The sequence below is a fragment of the Megalobrama amblycephala genome, linkage group LG10, assembly GCF_018812025.1.
Source record: "Megalobrama amblycephala isolate DHTTF-2021 linkage group LG10, ASM1881202v1, whole genome shotgun sequence".
NCBI classification, from domain to species: Eukaryota; Metazoa; Chordata; class Actinopteri; order Cypriniformes; family Xenocyprididae; genus Megalobrama; species Megalobrama amblycephala.
Genome location: NC_063053.1, coordinates 7528996 through 7548387, shown reverse-complemented (window position 1 = coordinate 7548387; position 19392 = coordinate 7528996). Strand labels below are relative to the sequence as shown.

Below are 19392 nucleotides of genomic sequence, written 5' to 3'. Positions count from 1 at the left end.
TTGTGCAGTTTTATATCTATGAATTGTGTTTTGCATTTGTAAAAAAATATATTTTATGAACATATAATTTTGCGCCCGTGAATTGCTTTTTGTGAAATATTTTTTGAGCTTGTGCATTTAGTTTCATGTAGCTATGCAAAGTTCGCTACGAAAAAACATTTCTGATGTATATATATATATAATAGGCTACTTGTACCATCTAACTTTAAGTTGGCATCAAGATATTCAAATCAATATCACTTCAGAACAGATTAGAATGTAACCTATAGCATCAATCTCAGTTTTACACGTAGGCTACGTTAGGGTATGAGCTATGAATTTTGTTGTGCACTAATTAGGGTCCTCAAGGTGGCAACACTGGCCCGAGCCGTTGCTTTCACAGTCGCAAAAGAAATCTACCGAAGAAGACAACAAAAGTCGCCCGCGTTCACGAGCGCCTGTGAGGGGATTAAAAGCCGTTCACGCTGTTGATGTGTTTTTCAAACTGTAAGTACAATCATTGTATTATATATAATTTTGAGCGATATTTTATGTATTGAATTAATGAATGAAACAAGGTGTAACCCAATATGAGCAACCAAAGAAAACATTATTTCAGACATACCATATGACAAAGACATTTTGAGTTTAAGTGTGTTTGTTTCTTATAGAATAAAGCTCCCGAATTCTTTAACTGAATCAGACTATGATAAATATAATGTTAAAAAGACACAAAAAGCAGTTAAATGAGTAATTGAGAATAATTGTAAGTGTGATGAGCATCTGGTTAAGGAGCAACAGCTCCTTATGACTTTTATTAATTCTCTCGATATAAATTCTTGATATCAACAATTCAATTCTTGATATCAGGAATTACATTACCACTAGTAAAAACTAGAATTCTTGATATCTGTAATAGTATTTTCACTAGTGAAATGTTACCATAGGCTGCCATTCAAATTCAATTGTTGATATCAAGAATTGATTTCTTACTAGTTGAAATTCCAATTTCACATATCCGAAATACAATTCTTACTAGTAAAAATCATAATTTTTTATATCAATAATTACATTGTTACTAGTAAAAATGCAAATTTTTGATATCAAGAATTCAAATGGCACTACTTGAAACGTCAGTTCTTGATATAAACAATTGAATTGCTACTAGTAAAAATTTTCATTTTTGATATCTGAAAATGTATTTCTGATATCAATATAATTTCAGATATCTAAAATGGCTTTCTTACTAGTAACAATCACATTCATGTCACTAGTGACAATCAAATTATTGATATAAAAAATTAACATTGTTACTAACAATTCAATTGTTGATATAAAGGAATATATATTTGCATTAGTAACAAAGTAATTAATGATATAAAAATTATGATTTTTTCTTGTAAGAATTGTATTTCTGATATGTGAAATTAGAATTTCAACTAGTAAGAAATCAATTCTTCATATCAACAGTTGAATTTGAATGGCAGCCTATGGTGACATTTCACTAGTAAAAAAAAAAATCAATTACAAGAATTTTATATAGAATTTAGAATTTTAGTTTGTACTTGTGGAAATTTAATTCCTGCTGTCAAGAATTGAATTGTTGATATCAAGAATTAACATTGTTACTAGTGGAAATGTAATTCTTGATATCAAGAATTGAATTGTTGATATCAAGAATTCATATCCCGAGAATGAAACGCCTTGCCATAAAAAGCGACCACAATTCACACCTTCAGTCAGCCACTCCCACAGCCGTTCATAAAAGAGTTTAATTGCTCGGAAATATTCCCATCTTTCCACAGGAGAAGAAGAAGCAAGCAGGAGGAATTACTTCAGTAGAAACTACTGACATACTATTGTAAAGATGGAGTTTGAGGAAGAGCCCTGCAGAATAAAAGATGAAGATACAGAGGAACAAACAGGTTGGTGTTTTCCTTCATTCTCCCATGGAACATTAAGAAAAAAACTGAAAGAAAGAAAAAAACAGACTACATTTTTGCTTAATTGTGACTCCCCTGGTATATTTCTTATTGTTCTCAATTGTCCTTCTTTATTTTAATTTTGAGAACTTGATATGTTTATTTTAGACCCGATGGAAGTGAATGAAGACAAACAACATCAAAAATCTCATCATTTCACAAATGAAGAAGGAAACACAGTCATTTCACAGATTGAAAAGTGTTTCTCACAAAAACGAGCTCGAAAAACTGGAGTCAAAGAATCTTTCACCTGCACTGAGTGTGGAAAGAGTTTTAGACAAAAAGGAAACCTTACTGTGCACATGAAATATCACAACAGAGAAAAACAGTTCATATGTAGTCAGTGTGGAGAGAGTTTCATGTATAAATCAAAGCTCGAAAGACACATGAGAATTCACACTAGAGAGAGGCCTTATACATGCACTCAGTGTGGAAACCGTTTCAATTACAAAGGACAATTAATCGATCACATGAGAATTCACACTGGAGAAAAACCGTTCATATGCACTCAGTGTGGAAGGAGTTTCGCTCAGAAAAAAAACCTTAATACTCACATGAGAATTCACACTGGAGAAAAACCGTTCACATGCACTCAGTGTGAGCAGAGATTCGCATCCAAAACCGCTATCACCAAACATCTGCACCGTCACTCTGGAGTGAGGTCCTTCAGCTGTGATCAGTGTAACAAAACATTTGTTTTTGAATATAACCTAAAAATACACCTTAAAGTTCATAGTGGTGTGAAGCCTCACATTTGTTCTTTTTGTGGAAAGAGTTTTTTGCATCTGCACTCTTTACAAGAGCATGAGCGTATTCATACTGGTGTGAGACCTCATGTGTGCTCTGACTGTGGGAAGACCTTTATTTCATCCACCAACTTAAAAATACACAAGAGAATTCATACTGGAGAGAAACCGTACAAGTGCTCACACTGTGGAAAGAGATTCACTCAGTCAGATTCCTTGAAAAGTCATGAGAGAATTCATACTGGAGAGAAACCTTATGGGTGCTCACACTGTGGAAAGGGTTTTGCTCGGTCAGATTCCTTGAAAATTCATGAGAGAGTTCATACTGGAGAGAAACCTTACGGGTGCTCACACTGTGGAAAGAGTTTCACTCAGTCAGAATCCTTGAAATATCATGAGAGAATTCATACTGGAGAGAAACCATACAAGTGCTCACACTGTGGAAAGAGTTACCCTCAGTCAAAATCCTTGAAAATTCATGAGAGAATTCATACTGGAAAGAAACCTTATGGGTGCTCACACTGTGGAAAGGGTTTTGCTCGGTCAGATTCCTTGAAAATTCATGAGAGAGTTCATACCGACGAGAAGCCGCCCCAGTGCTCTTAATGTGAAGAGTTTCGCCAATCTATCTAATCTATGGACTTGTATGAAAAAGCATTGCCTGAAGGTGTCTTAAGTGAACAAAGTTCATGTTCTGATTCATAACTTTCAAGTAAATAGTTTGATTTTCAAGGTCGAGCTGATTGTGTTTTTTTTTTTTTTTTTCCACACAGTGAGCAGAGCTGAAAGTAAACAAATAATCTGCACAGATTTAGTTTAGTGCACATACTCGTTAATACAACACATGATCGTCAATATGAATATTAAATATAGCCGAATTGCTCAGCACCTGCGCATTTCTGGCTTACTTTAACACAGCCGTCACTAAGCAACAAATGAAGGTGTGCAGGTTTGTTTGCTTTAAAGGGAATAGTGCAGACCAAAGCAGGGCTCAATGCTAAGGATTTTTTCTTTTGCCCTGCCAAAATTTTCACTGTCCCCACAACAAAAAATTAATAAAAGTAAAAGACAAGAAAATGGGCCTATAAAATAAGCATAGTTATTGTTTTCATTGTCTTTGTTACATTTAACCTCAATAACTAAGGTTATGACACCAAAAGCTACTAGATTAACTTTTATTTTAAATATTGTTAGACAAATAAAGAATAATTAATGAAACGGTAACAAATAATCAAATTATGAGTAATAGCACAAATACAACAGAACAAACATATAAATTAAATAAATGGTGCTTTTCAAGTTTTTCATGTAGATTTAAACGAGATTTTCAGGTACAGAAATTGTAATCTAATGTATAACTATATAACTATAGAATATATTAAACTTTATTAAAGTGAATCAGTCAAGAGCAGTTACAGATACATAAAAATGTTTTTAATGTTGAAAATATAAAACGTTAAATAGCCTACTGTCATTAAAAAATTAATAACTAACTTTTTTAAATTATTCAAAAAGATGAATACACTTTAAATGTGAAATTAAACCCGCCAGTAGGTGGCAGCAAATCTGAAAAAAATTCTGTGGACTTTGGAACTATTTTCGTAGGCGAAATACAGCGAAACAGACGATTAATTTGGTGTCTAAAATGTAAGTCACTTGATATTAAGTTCTTGTTCATTGAACTGTACGCTGAATAAAATCAATATCACATTTGTAATCATGCTAATAGAAAAACGGCGCTCTTTGTGTAATATTGGTTAACAAGTTAAATTATATAAATATGAAATATATACAGGGTCATTTTGCCTCTTATCTTGAATTCTGGGGCATTCTAAAGGCATTTGTGAAAGCGTACACTCTAAATATGCACGCGTACTAGTCTAACCTAGACAATGTCACGTGCATGCATGCACTCAATGGGTGTGTTTTTGTTTGTTTTTTGTAAAGTGAGGGACATACTCGATAATATCAGATCGTTAAATCAACAATTACGGTATCATAGACGATATATAACGCACACCCTACAGCACTGGCCCGATCGGGCAAGTGACCGTTCAGTCTGTCCCGAGCATCGTTCACACTAGCCCCGGACCATCGGGCAGTCCTTATTGTCGAGCCCTGCAAAGAAACATAATGTGCGGGTAAATCACCCCAGTGTAAAAAGGAAAGAACCATCTAGCAACAATGAAGCACATCTCCCCATTTTTTTTTACCAGACTTTGGCCAGATTTAAATGATGATGTTCAAAATGAGCAAATGACCTTACGCTTCAAATAAAGATTGTATCTATTATATCGTCATGGCAGTAGGTGGTGACCAGTGACTGTTAAAATGTATTTGACAGAGATTTGTTCAAAAACACTGGACGAAACAAGTCTTCATTCATTAATTTCAAGTGTTGTAACCGGTGTTGCGGCTGAACACCGGGAACACTGACTATCGCAGCAAGCCTATTTTGAAATAGTCCACAATGAGCAGGTGAATTGTTAAAGGTGCCCTCGAATGAAAAATTGAATTTATCTTGGCATAGTTAAATAACAAGTGTTCAGTACATGGAAATGACATACAGTGAGTCTCAAACTCCATTGTTTCCTCCTTCTTATATACATCTCATTTGTTTAAAAGACCTCCAAAGAACAGACGAATCTTAACATAACACCGACTGTTACGTAACAGTCGGGGTGTACGCTCCCAATATTTGCATATGCCAGCCCATGTTTCCAACATTATGAAAGGCATTAGACAAGGGCAGCCAGTATTAACGTCTGGATGTGCACAACCAAATCATCAGACTAGGTAAGCAAGCAAGGACAACAGCGAAAAATGACAGATGGAGCAATAATAACTGACATGATCCATGATATTTTTAGTGATATTTGTAAATTGTCTTTCTAAATGTTTCGTTAGCATGTTGCTAATGTACTGTTAAATGTGGTTAAAGTTACCATCGTTTCTTACTGTATTCACGGAGACAAGAGCCGTCGCTATTTTCATTTTTTAAACACTTGCAGTCTGTATAATTCATAAACACAACTTCATTCTTTATAAATCTCTCCAACAGTGTATTAGCATTAGCATTTAGCATTTATTAGTATTAGCATTAGCTGTTAGCCACGGAGCACAGCCTCAAATTCATTCAGAATCAAATGTAAACAATATAACAGTATACAATACTCACATAATCCGACGCATGTGTACACTTTGTAAAGATCCATTTGAGGGTTATATTAGCTGTGTAAACTTTGTTTAGGCACTGTTTAAGGCAAGCGCAAGCTCCGTGGGCGGAGAGCACGAGATTTAAAGGGGCCACACAGCATAAATCGGCTCATAGTTAATGATGCCCCAAAATAGGCAGTAAAAAAAATTAATTTAAAAAATCTGGGGTATTTTGAGCTGAAACTTAACAGACACATTCAGGGAACACCTTAGACTTATATTACATCTTGTAAAAAATGTGCGATGGCACCTTTAATAGATGATGAGGGTATCATATAAAAGGAGCATCTCAGTCTTTACAAGCAAAGATGGGTCATGGTTCGCCACTTTGTGCCAAATATCATGAGAGAATTGTCAAACAATTGCCACATGGCACATGTGCTCTGGAGTACTTTGGAAAACCGTTGTCACTTAACACAGTGCTGTTGCATCAAGAAATGCAACTTGAATCTCTGTTACGCAAGGAGAAAGCTATACATCTATTCAATGCAGAGATGCCGGCGAGTTCTCTGGGCCCAAGCTCATCTCAGATGGTCCAAAAGACCGTGGCAATGTGTGCTGTGGTCAGATGAGTCCATGGTTCAGCTTGTTTTTGGGAAAAACAGACATCGTGTTCTCAGTCCCAAAGACGAAAAGGACCATCCAGACTTTTATTAGCGACAGGTACAAAAGCAAACATTTGCCATTCCATGGTATGGGGGTGCATCAGTGCAAATGACATGGGTGATTCGTGTGAAGGTACCATTGACATATTGGGATTGTACAGAGACATTTAATGGCATCAAGATGGCATCTTTCCTGGGAAGCAAGACAATGCCAGGCCTCATTCTGCACATGCTACATCAGAGAGTTTTTAGACACTTTACTACACCTTAGAAGGGATGTGCATGACTTCCTGACTGTAGTCCAGATGAATAAGACTGTAGTCCAGATTTAATAAGAGACACAGTCCTGTGTCTCTTATTAAAATGTATGACCCATCATGAAAAGAAAAGTCGGACACAAACTGACCAATCCCATTTTAATAAGCTATTGTCTTGATGCGAACCACCACTCGATGACATTTAAAACAGAAATATGTTGCTGGGCACATAATTAGTGCTGCTGCAAACTTGTGCGAAGCTTCAACTCTAATGTATGAAACTTGAGAGACTGCAAGCCATGGAGTATGGTGTATTATAAATTATTTTTATATATTTAAGAGCATTGATTTTGGAAGTATGTCATACCTGTTTCCATGTCCCATTGATAAATGCAATGAAAATAGTTTACATAGGTTAATAGTTAAATGTTTTAGGTTTTACTGTATTGCTGTATGGGCAACAAGGATTGGATGTAAAAATCAATAATAAACATGACCATGAGAACACTGTGTGTCTGTGTGCGTGCGTCCACCGGTTTGACCTACGTTGACCTACGAGGACTCAAAGTGTGTATATTGAGGTTTCAGGACAAGCCCCCTACATTATGAAGACATGCTGTGTAACGCAAAAAAAAAAACATACTAAACGATTTTTCTATTAAAAATGTAAATGCAGAAAGTTTTGTGTGATGGGTATGTTTAGGAGTAGGGTTATTGTAGGGGGGTAGAATATACGGTTTGTACAGTATAAAAACCATTACGCCCTTGGAATGTCCTCATAAACCACCTATAACATGTGTGTGTGTGTGACACCAATAAGCTGCTGTTTGAACCACTGCAGAAACTCTCCTCAGATCAAACTATTGCTATTTGTATTGTATTGTATTTCTAATCCAAAGTAAACTATTAACAACATATATATATATAAAACCAGCGATATACACTGTATTCTAGCCTATAAGTTAAACAGTACAGTTCCTGTTTGTAATTTGCATTTTAATTGAACCCTTGTGCATCAATTTAAAAAAGTTACTCTGAGGTCCTCGGAGGACAAAAATATAAATTTGAAGCTTTGAGCACAGAAAAGTTTGGTCTCATTTTAAAGAAGACCTTTGGCTGATTTTTGTTGAAGTAAAACAAAAAAAGTTATAGAGGTTTAAGTTTATGAAAATGATGTATGGACATTATTTTATATACAACAAATATCTAATAAAACACGATGAACTCAAAAACTGCTAGAAAATCAAAGCCATAACTGTCAACAAGTTGTGTTCCACATTTGAGGTTGATAACTCAAAAAAAAAAAAAAAAAAAAAAAAAAATTGCTTTCATTAAAATTTTGTTTGGGCACAGTACCAAATTTTCCCCAATTAGATGCCAGCAAAGCTCCATGGTACACATATTAGGCAGATTCTCTAAAATATTACACAATTTTAATATTTAAGTACGCACATACAAATCGCATTCTGACATCTATACCAACACACCCACACGATTATAGCTGCAATTTATCCAATTGGCTCTATAATATGCAGAAGCAGTAAACAGGAATAAAGTGAGCATTTGCTTTATAGACCAAACCTGAGAAAATGGCACCATCTGGAAAAAAAAATAGAAGCCTTGCCAACAGAATGAAAGCCTATTAACAAAGGCTGCATCATTTTATAGTTAAATGGCCCTGGGATTAAAAATTGCGGTTTCAATGGTGACATTTTGTCCTTAAGGTCTTGAGTGTATCTGTTTTGTGTACCTAGTGTAAAATAGATTTATTAAAGGAAATGGGGTGAAATAGTAAAATTCCAATAAAAATACACACCTGTGCCAAAATTTAGCCTATGTATGGCATTAACACAGGCAAAAACCTACTACAAAAAAATTCATGCTCTTGAATATAAAAAATAATACATAATACACCAAACTCCGTGTCAGGCCTACTGCATTGTGACAAAAGCTTATTAAAGGGTTAGTTCACCCAAAAATGAAAATAATGTCATTTATTACTCACCCTCATGCCGTTCCACACCCGTAAGACCTTCCTTAATCTTCGGAACACAAATGAAGATATTTTTTGTTGAAATCCGATGACTCAGTGAGGCCTGCATAGCCAGCAATGACATTTCCTCTCTCAAGATCCATAAAGGTACTAAAACATAAATCAGTAATTAATAATAATTTAAATCAGTTCATGTGAGTACAGTGGTTCAATATTAATATCATAAAGCGACAAGAATATTTTTGGTGCACCAAAAAAACAAAATAACGACTTATAAAGTGATGGCCGATTTCAAAACACTGCTTCAGGAAGCTTCGGAGCGTTATGAATCAGCGTGATGAATCAGTGATTCGGAGCGCCAAAGTCACGTGATTTCATCAGTTTGGCAGTTTGACATGCGATCCAAAACGCTGGTTTGACACAAAATATTCATAACGCTTCAAAGCTTCATGAAGCAGTGTTTTGAAATCACTGTACTCACGTGAACTGATTTAAATATGTTTTTAGTACATTAATGGATCTTGAGAGAAGAAATGTCATTGCTGGCTATGGAGGCCTCACTGAGCCATCGGATTTCAACAAAAATATCTTAATTTGTGTTCCGAAGATTAACGAAGGTCTTACGGGTGTGGAACGGCATGAGGGTGAGTAATGAATGACATTATTTTAATTTTTGGGTGAACTAACCCTTTAAAGTGGGATTTGTCAGTGTGCCGTACGTACGGACTCTTATTCTATAGAGGTTTGACCAATCGAATAAACGAGCCGTAATTTCATTTCTTGTTGTTCCATTCCAAATAGGAAATCGTAGGAGGATATGAGTCTTTTAGGCTGAAATCACTATTGAGAATCCAATACTCTTTTTTGCAGTCTTGACTGAAATACACAGATTCGATAGGTCTATAAATACCTTAGCACTTATATAAAATAATTTAGATAAGTCTCTTTTCACACTAAATTTAAACGGCTTATGATTACTTTTTTTTTTTTTTTTTTGGTTTGTTTATATGTATAAGAAAAACTGAAAACGTGAAGTAAAAAATAATCAAAACAGCGTTTCGGTCTCCCGCATGCAGTGCGTTCAGTGCGCGTGAGCCCTGCCAGTTTCCGTAGATTCCCGAGCGCGTGCGTGACGCAGCAGCGTCCAACGGTCAGAAGAATTTTCACAGGCAAGATGGCGACTTCGGAGCCGGTAAGAGGGAGCGGGCTTTTTCATTTAGGGCTTCTCAGCGACCAAAAATGGTAAACCGGCGTCTGTTGTAATATCCGCGGGACATGTTTAAACACTGAGCAGTAGTGTTAAAAGCTGGAGGTGTCGTTTTGGCGTTCAGTATGGTTTCGGGGCGGCACTGCTGCTGGTGACTTTAGAGACAGGGAGGGTCCGGACAACGACAATTCATCAGTCCTCACACCCGTTAACGGGTCATTTCGAATCGGCGTAATGATACCATAACGCTTTTGGGGCAGATGGTGTCGGGTTTTCTCTCTTCTCCACGTGATGAGATCATATCTCCAGACATCTGGACACGTGTGTTCGTGGCTAACTGTGTTCGGCTAGCGTGCTCAGTCGTGGCTGCTTAATACGTTTCATAATTCACTATCTCAACTAAATGCGACGTTTCGATTTGCACGATTGCACTAACGTGTAGTTTGACTCCGTAAATAGCACCGAAGTCATTGATCGCTGAAATAAGGTAGCATGTGTTTAGAGAAGCTTATACCGTAGCGGACAGTAGAGGGTGTATGACTCCAAATTGAACTGGAAATTACACTTACTGACTCTATAGTGTGTGATCTGCACTACACTGCATTAAGTACGTGCTGTAAAATAACTAGTTGTCTTGGTAACAGGCCTAAAAAAAACTTATGAACAGCCTAAAAGTTAAAAAAAATTGATGATTAACTTGTATGACTAGTCATAGTGGTTTAAACACCCGGTTTCAGAGTATTGAGTCAGTAGATTGCAATTGAAACATCTGTTTCCATTTAGTATTTTTGCTATTTACCCAAAGAAAGACCTCTTATTGTCCAGGAGCCTCTTTAACAGTGAAGACAGGCTGACAGGTGCACAGAATGTGCTGTAGATCAATTTGAGGATCATGATTTGTGCAATGAGATGATTGTCAGTATTTCTCTATGTATGCATGGAATGACCCTGAACTTTCTGTAATCAGTTTCCCCACTGACATGGAAAAACCTGGGGATTTCTGGGAATGTTAAAATAGGAATAGTTGTGGAAATTTATCTGCTCTAAAACGTTTAATTGGATAGATACCACTTCTTGTAGAGTAAAAATTCCTCAGTGTGACTGAAAAAAGGGAAATTCATTAACTGTCTGTTTTGCATTTATGTAGCGAGGAACTGAAAATGAAGAAAGCCGTGCTGATAGTCCTACAGCTGCTGTGACAAGTCCTGAACAGTACATCAAACACCCTTTGCAAAACAGGTAAATGTGGTAAATTTCTTTGTGTATTTATATCTTGCATCGCCTGTGTAGCATATGCCACACCGAGAACAGAAATCAGTCATAGTGCATTAGGGGTTAAAGTGAATAGAGCACATAATTGCTGAAATTAATTGAACACTTTTTTTTTTTTTTGACAATATTTACTCAAAATCTCTAAAACAAGTGTGCACTTTTTGTAGCCTATGTTGATAATCTAAAACTAGCCATAAACTATAGTTTAGAATTTTGTGGGCAGTAAATGTATATATATTTTTGCAAAGAAAGAAGTATATTTTTATGCATAAATTATAAAGTGTCAGTAAAGACATTTATTTATATAAATATAAATCTTTTGTAACATTATAAATGCTGTTTTGAACTTTATCGAAGAATCCTGAAAAAAATGCATCACAGTTTCCATTAAAATATTAAGCTGCACAACTGTTTTCAACATTGATAATAATTAGAAATGTTTTTTTGGGCAGCAAATCAGCATATTAGAATGATTTCTGATGGATCATGTGACACTGAAGACTGGAGTAATGACGCTGAAAATTCAGCTTTGCATCACAGCAATAAATAACATTTTAAAATATAATAAAAATAGAAAACAGTTATTTTAAATTGTAATAATATTTCGCAGTATTACTGTTTTTACTTTAAGTTTGATCAAATAATGCAGACTTGGCGAGCATAAGAGACTTTTTTAAAATCGGAGAAAATAAAGTGCTGTGTATACTTGCCTAGGACATCTTTAGAAAATTGACGTTTACTAAACTAGTCTACTAGTAGTGAGAGTCACATTTTAGGTGGTGTAGTGAGAGTCACATTTTAGGTGGAAGTAGTGTTTGGTGTCATTCTGAGCTCAAAAGTCATATGAGCGATGAGGTGGCAGTCTGCCAGCATGCTGCAGGAAGTGCTGAGCTCACATGTTGAGCTGTCTCATTCCAGCCCTTTCTGTCTTTTCACTACCCGTGGCTTATTCCTGTGATGTTTAGATCTGTGAGGACCTTCGTTCATTATAAAAGCTGTCGCCCCCTCAAGTACAACATTCACATTTCAGTTTGTTACAATTGCAAGATGTCATTTTTAAGGTTTTTATTTAACTGTTATTTTTAGAATTTTCACTCTGCTCTATTTTTCCAGTCTGTTATAGATAGGCTAAAGTTTAAAGTTCACCACAGGTCAGAGCTGCAACAGATAACCCTGTAGTATCAGTGACAGGGTGCATCTGTCATATACTCCGTGCTTACTACTGGGTTCTAGAATGATAGCATCCTTTATTATGACTGTTTACATAGCTGTTTAGTGGAGCTGCATTATTTCTCTGTCCTTTGATTTTAGGCAGCTGGTTAGAATGAAACCTTGTCAAAGGATAAAATTGACTTTTGTTCTCTTATAGACTTGAGTTTTTTTTTTTTTTTTTTAATTTAATTAAAATTGTGAAATATTAAAATTTAAAGTGTTTTGTATTTTAATATATCTTATAAAATATAATTTATTCCTGATGACAAAGCTGAATTTCCAGTCTTCAGTGTCACATGATCCTTCAGAAATCATTCTAATATGCTGATTTGGTGCTCAATAAACACGTCTTATTATTATCAATGTTGAAAACAGTTGTGCCGCCTAATATATTTGTGGAAACAGTGATGCATTTTTCCAGGATTTTTTGACAAATAGGTTCACAAGAACAGAATTTATTTAAAATAGAAATATTTTGTTAAATAAATGTTTTTACTGTCACTTTTGATAAGTTTAATGTGTCCCTGTTGAATAAGTGTTTTAGTTTCTATTAAAAAAAAACCTTCTTTAAATAGCCCCAAACTTTTGAACAGTAGTGTATGTAATGAGGTTCAAAAGAGTCCACTGTAAAAATGTTTTCACAAACACATCATAGCATATTTTTTATATACTTTTTCCGATTACAAATTGTATTATCAATAGTTATTAGTATAACAATTTTTAAACATTTAATTGAAAAAGTAACCTGAATTTGAGTGTAATGCATTAGCATTAATGATTGTGTGATAACTGATGATCATGTTTTCCAGCATGATTTGAGATGATCTAAAGAGGTTTTTGAACTTCAGCAGCAGAAGAACATCTGACCAGCTGTTCAGAGTCACACTATCAATTTATATATAATAATGATACTATAACCTGTAATATGTTTTAATTCAAAGCCATTTTTGCCGAGCAGCCGTGGTTTTCCATTGGTTAACAGGACAGTATGAGTCGTCTCTCAGCTGAAGCAGCCCTTCATGAATATTATATGAGTGACACAAGGAGACTCGTTCTCACTGTCCTTATTTGCGTCCCTGCAGATGGGCTCTCTGGTATTTCAAAAATGACAAGAGCAAAAGTTGGACAGAAAATCTGCGTCTCATCTCCAAATTTGACACAGTGGAAGATTTCTGGGCGTAAGTGTCTTTCATTTGTCATGTATTATGACATTAAGTGACATTATCACTCTTTTTCATTTTATAAAGAACATTTGAGTGGCAAATCATGATGGATTTGACTTCTGTTCACTCCTCAGATTATACAATCACATACAGCAGCCCAGTAAACTTGGATTTGGCTGTGACTACTGCTTATTTAAGGTAAGATGAGGAAGTGTGTATATGCCCAAACTGAAATGTGTGGCTAATTATTAACCAAACATTTCATTGTAAAGCAGGTGCACTTCTGAATTTCTGGGCATCACTCTGGCCACATGACAGCAGATTTAATTATCTGCATGATGATAAAGAGATGAATGTTAGCACTTGGCAAAAATGAGAAAACACTCATATCCAGATTATGTGTCTCAGGATGGTATTAAACCCATGTGGGAGGATGACAGGAATAAACTTGGAGGAAGGTGGTTAATGACCCTCAGCAAACAGCAACGACACAATGACCTTGACCGCTACTGGATGGAGACAGTAAGAGTTTTTCTTTTTTCACATGGTTTTGTGGATGGCTCAGTGTGCGTTGCATAACTTAATACTGTGCGTGTGTTTTGCAGCTGTTATGTTTAATCGGAGAGTCCTTTGATGAGGCTAGTGAAGACGTTTGTGGAGCTGTGGTCAATGTCAGGCCAAAGGGGGATAAAATAGCCATCTGGACGGGCAACTGCCAAAACAGGGACGCTATCATGACGATAGGGTACGTTGCTTACTTTATACTGTCCACGTTAGGACACAACACATTGTTGAAATATTTCAATTACAAATCAGAACAGATTTAAGGGTTAGTTCACCCAAAAATGAAAATTCTGTCATTACTCTCCCTCATGTCCTTCCACACCCGTGAGACCTTTGTTCATGTTCGGAACACAAATTAAGATATTTTTGATGAAATCCAAGAGGTTTCTGATCCCCCATAGAAAGCAACATTACCACCACATTCAAGGTCCAGAAAGGTACTAAAGACATTGTTAAAATAGTCCACGTGACTACAGTGGTTCAACCTTAATGTTATGAAGTGACAGGTAACGATAGACCGATATTGATTTTTTTTTTTTTTTTTTATAGAACCGATACCGATAATTTGTGTGTTTATGTGCCCGATAACCGATATGCAGAACCGATTACTGATTTATTTACTGTTATACTTCTGTTTTTGACACGATTACACCACCACTGAACTGAACAAACCATTTTATTTCTAACAATCACTTCCTCCTTGCATAGAAAACAAAACCAATCTTATTTATACACCAATAAATAGAGGGGTCTGAAAGTGCAAAAAATTAAAAGGTGCACTGTTACTAAACTGTTTTTGTTGAAAATTAGTAATCTTTCATGTTAATTTTAATCTTCATATTACAAAAATAATTTTAATTTTAAAAAGCATCAGCAGCAACACTAATGTTAACAATAAGCAAGATAAATGTAGAATGTCTGTTTTCAAATGGAGAAAATAAATTAGACAGGAGTCATATCAACTTTGCAGAAATGTAATACTTTATTTTAAACTACAGTTTTAGTAGATTTATAAGCTGTTTAATAGGTTAAAGGTGAAGAATAATTCGCTGGATAATGTTAAATGACTGAATAATTCTCTGGAATATTGGAATATAACAAACAAAACATCGTATTTTATCGCATTTCTCAAGTGGTATGCATTTACACAGAGCAATACTCAAACTGTGATCGCTCGTGGAGATAATAAATAATTTCCATAGAGTTGTTTACTTGGATGTTTATTAGCAAATTAAGTTTTATAGTAAATATTTATATAATTACAGTGTTTTAAACAAGTGAATCTTGTTCAAAGTTACATGCGGTGGCCGTGCTGGAGAATTTCCTGAGCATCAACCTGATGAATGAACAGTAAAATGCAGACGACTTCACAAGACTAATGATGAGCATAGACAACAGAGAGAGAATTAATTCAGCGCTTTTATTTCCAACATGTGCTCATTCATGGCTGTATTATTTAATTCATGCAAAGTTACATCTTTATTGGGACAGGACATGACGGATTATCTTACGGGACTATTTCTTAGAGACAAGCTGCATAAACTAGCTACATTTCAGGCATTTATGCAACACATCTAATTTGTGCATTAATGGCTGTTATGTTAAATAAAGTTTACTAATTACAGCGAAGCAGATAATTATACTTTACATGTGCACGCCGTTGTCTCGTCTCCCCTCAGATGTGCTGTAATGGTGATCCTGCGCGCAATTCTCAAAACACCCCACAAGATGGCGGTGTTTATTGGTAAATCCGATATTCCAAAACCGATATCCGATTATGGTAAAATGCTCAAATATTGGGGAAATATTGGTAAATTGATATATTGGTTGATCTCTAGCAATAAAAAAATAATGAACAAATTACAAGCATAGATAAATATAATAGAACAAAGATACAAATGAAATAAATAGTGCTTTATATTTTCCAGGTAAGTCTAACAGTATTCAGAAATTGAATAATCAAATGTAAAATAATACTGTGTGTAAATGATTCATAGTGTAAAAATATTACGTAGTCTCACTGTATAAATTAAACATAATTAATCTGTGTTAAAACTACAATAGTGATTTTTCTTTGTCTTTTGTTGTTTGATTAACATTCTTGACACAAAAATCAGCTGGGGCTTCTATCACTTTAAGACCGAATGCACGCTGAGGATCCAAAATACTGTTACACATCCAGTTTTATTTCGTTCACCTAAGCCATAATCAATTGTGTTTACGAGGATAGGCGATCTTTTACGTGCATTTAGACAATTTTTGCATGTATGTTCAGGCACAAATAGACGCGGAATAGAATGGCATGCGGTGTTCACGTGTATCTGCGCAGCTCTGTGTGTATGTGCACACAAAACAGCCGCACGTTCAGAATTGAGTTCTCTTTCGCTTCTTTGTGCGCTCAAATGGTTTAAAATCTCTTTAATGTTTAAACTGACAGGACGTAAAACACTTTCAAATGATAAACTTTCATTGTATGATGGTCAGACTTTGCAATTAATCAGAGAATCGCATGCGTTTTGAACCGCGTGTCTGGTCCGAACGGATTAATGATCCCTATACTAGACATCGCACATCCTGCGATGCGACTATCGCAGATGCGCACATTGCGATTTCGATGCTAAAACGATATATTGTGCAGCTCTCATAGGAAAACCTCATTTTCATAGGGAAAATTTGTAATATTCTGACTAAGCTAGGCCTTTACTCTTCCATACTCTTAACCATTGCTCTTCGATAGCATCATACATTTGTAGATCATGATAACCACAGGTAAAAAATGCATAGCAGTAAATCCATGCTAAATGTTGGGGATTTGTGTGTTGAGAAGTCTTCTAACTTGATCGTTGTGGCACAATGTTTCTCCTTTTTTCTGTTGATCTCGCCTTTATCATCAGATATAAACTTGAGTGCTTCTCAATGATCTCGCAGCACTGTTTAGTGGTCTCGTCACTCACGTGATCCAGACATTCAGCAAGTAAACTCATTCAAGCTCACGCTGTACTGTCATTTAAGACGGGCTGGTAAATAGGCTGGAAAAGTTTACAAAATGCGACCGTTTAGTGAGTCTACTGCTTTTCTTTTTCTTTTTCTGAAGAACATGCTCTCCAAGGCTAATCAAAAATACAGTAAAACAGTAATATTGTGAAATATTATTACAAATTTAAAATAATGTTTTCTAATTGAACAATTTTTTTTTATTCTTGTGATGTCAATGCTGAATTTTCATCATCATTACTCCAGTCTTCAGTGTCAAATGATCCTTCAGAAATCATTCTAATAAGCAATTTTTAGCATTTCATGAAGAATCTCTTACCAAGTCGATACTGAAATTTTAAAAATGTGACACTTTGAGTGCTGAGCGGATTCATAAACACCTTTTTGAGTGGAAGGTCATGTTGATTCCACCGAAATGTGTGTTTAGCTGATGTTTTATGTAAATGTGCTGATATCTATCAGACTTCTGTTCATTGTGACAGTGATATCTGTTGTTCTTCCCCTTTAGGCAACAATACAAAGAGCGTTTGAGCCTCCCAATCAAAACCCTCATCGGATACCAGTCACATGACGACACCTCTAGCAAAAGTGGCTCTACAACAAAGAACATGTACTCAGTTTGAAGAAAATTAATTTCAACTCATTGTAGGTTTATAAAATTTCAAATTTGCATCACATTAATACTTTTGAGTTGTCAACTACTGTAGTGTCCTTCCTTTTTAAGAAAAGAAAAAAAAAATCTGATATGTAAATGTAGTGCTCTCCAGCCTGAAATGATCAGCACCGTTACCATGTGGATCAGGGGACGTCTGCTTGTTTAGACCTGAGAGAGGACCGCATCAGCTAAAACTATACCAGTTAAGCTAGATGTTACTGATATCATTTTTAGCGATTTGGGAGAGTTTAAAGGACTAATCGAGACTTACCTAGCTGAAGAGGCTCTAAGGCTTAGATAAGAGGCATACCGTTCTTTGCTTTAACCTTTTGTTCTCTCACGCGTCACGTCATGAAGTATTTCTCATCGTCAGATGAACAGATAAACCCACGACTTAATCCACATGGACATTTTAAGGGCCCAAACTGTTTTAACATGCTTTGGTTAGAGGTGTTTGGCATGAGAAGTGATTGCAGAGACGCCTGCAGACTGACTATCTTAAAGGTTTGTAAAGGATTACTTTCGTTCATGCTCCAAGTTTGGAATTTGGAGGAGTGGTCATTTATTGTTTCAGCTATGCTGAAATTGTGGCATCTTGCTTGTTTCTCCCCTCCATCTATTTATGATATATGCGTTGCAGTTGAACTATGTAGTGCGAGGAACACCATGAAAATCAAGCTCCTTTTCTTTCAGTTGTTTTTGAGGTTCTTAGCAATGTGGACTGCTGCTTGCTGTTTTTCCTTATTTGTTCCTTTGAATTTTTTTTTTTTTTTTACAGTGTATTCAGTGAATGCCTGGACATACATGCTTTTTAAGTTTGCTTCCACCTTTTCCCTAATTGATACTGTAGACATTTTCTAGTTTGCCCCACTCTTTGGATCAGTGAAAGAAGAGAGGATATTCATTGTGAATTTATTTTGCTCATAATGTATCTTTATTATCTGTAATTCCAGGATGTATATTACCTTCTTTCAAAGTAAAGGTTATGTGCTTTGCATTAATAATTGAATCTTTTTCCATTTCTTTATTGTCTTGACTCTTTTATCAGAGGTCATAAAAAACATTAACACTTCAATACAAAAGGTTTAATTTATTTGCTCATTTTACGTAATTGCTTGAGTTCAAACCTACCTTAGTTAAACAGTTGTGTTGTGTAATTGTCATTAGCACAAACTAATTTTTCCAGTATTCTTTTGAACAGTCACTTGATGAGGCACCACCTATGATAAACTAATACGCTGCATCATAAATTGAGTACGTACTACATTTGAATTTTTAATATACTTCGCTACCAATAAAAAAGTACATTCTATATAGTATAAATGTGGGTTAGTATGAATGAAATTTGGGTGTGCTGCGTTTGCCATGTTGTTACTGTCACATCACTTCATTGCCATTTATAAATCCTCTCCTGTGGCATCATGGGTAAGTTGTCCATCGAATGCACATTTCAGAATCTCAGCAGAAGTAGTAGGTCATCTGGGGACTTTTCGCCTACTGTTTTCGCATACTTTGTAGTAGGGAAGTATTCGATTTTGGATGCAGCA

General features: G+C 35.6%; 2 protein-coding genes across 2 annotated transcripts; both read left to right on the top strand.

The window, feature by feature from the left end:
* The first annotated feature begins 227 nt into the window (after nt 1-227).
* LOC125277621 (gastrula zinc finger protein XlCGF57.1-like) lies at nt 228-3442 on the top strand. The gene is made up of 3 exons (XM_048206103.1): nt 228-486; nt 1785-1904; nt 2070-3442. Exons 2-3 carry the CDS (start codon nt 1847-1849, stop codon nt 3311-3313), a joined length of 1302 nt encoding a protein of 433 aa, XP_048062060.1. The 5' UTR covers nt 228-486; nt 1785-1846; the 3' UTR covers nt 3314-3442.
* A 6378-nt stretch (nt 3443-9820) lies between these two features.
* eif4e1c (eukaryotic translation initiation factor 4E family member 1c) lies at nt 9821-18846 on the top strand. Its single transcript, XM_048204263.1, has 7 exons — nt 9821-9970; nt 11133-11224; nt 13552-13647; nt 13767-13830; nt 14041-14154; nt 14238-14377; nt 17699-18846. Exons 1-7 carry the CDS (start codon nt 9953-9955, stop codon nt 17811-17813), a joined length of 639 nt encoding a protein of 212 aa, XP_048060220.1. The 5' UTR covers nt 9821-9952; the 3' UTR covers nt 17814-18846.
* The last annotated feature ends 546 nt before the right edge of the window (nt 18847-19392 follow it).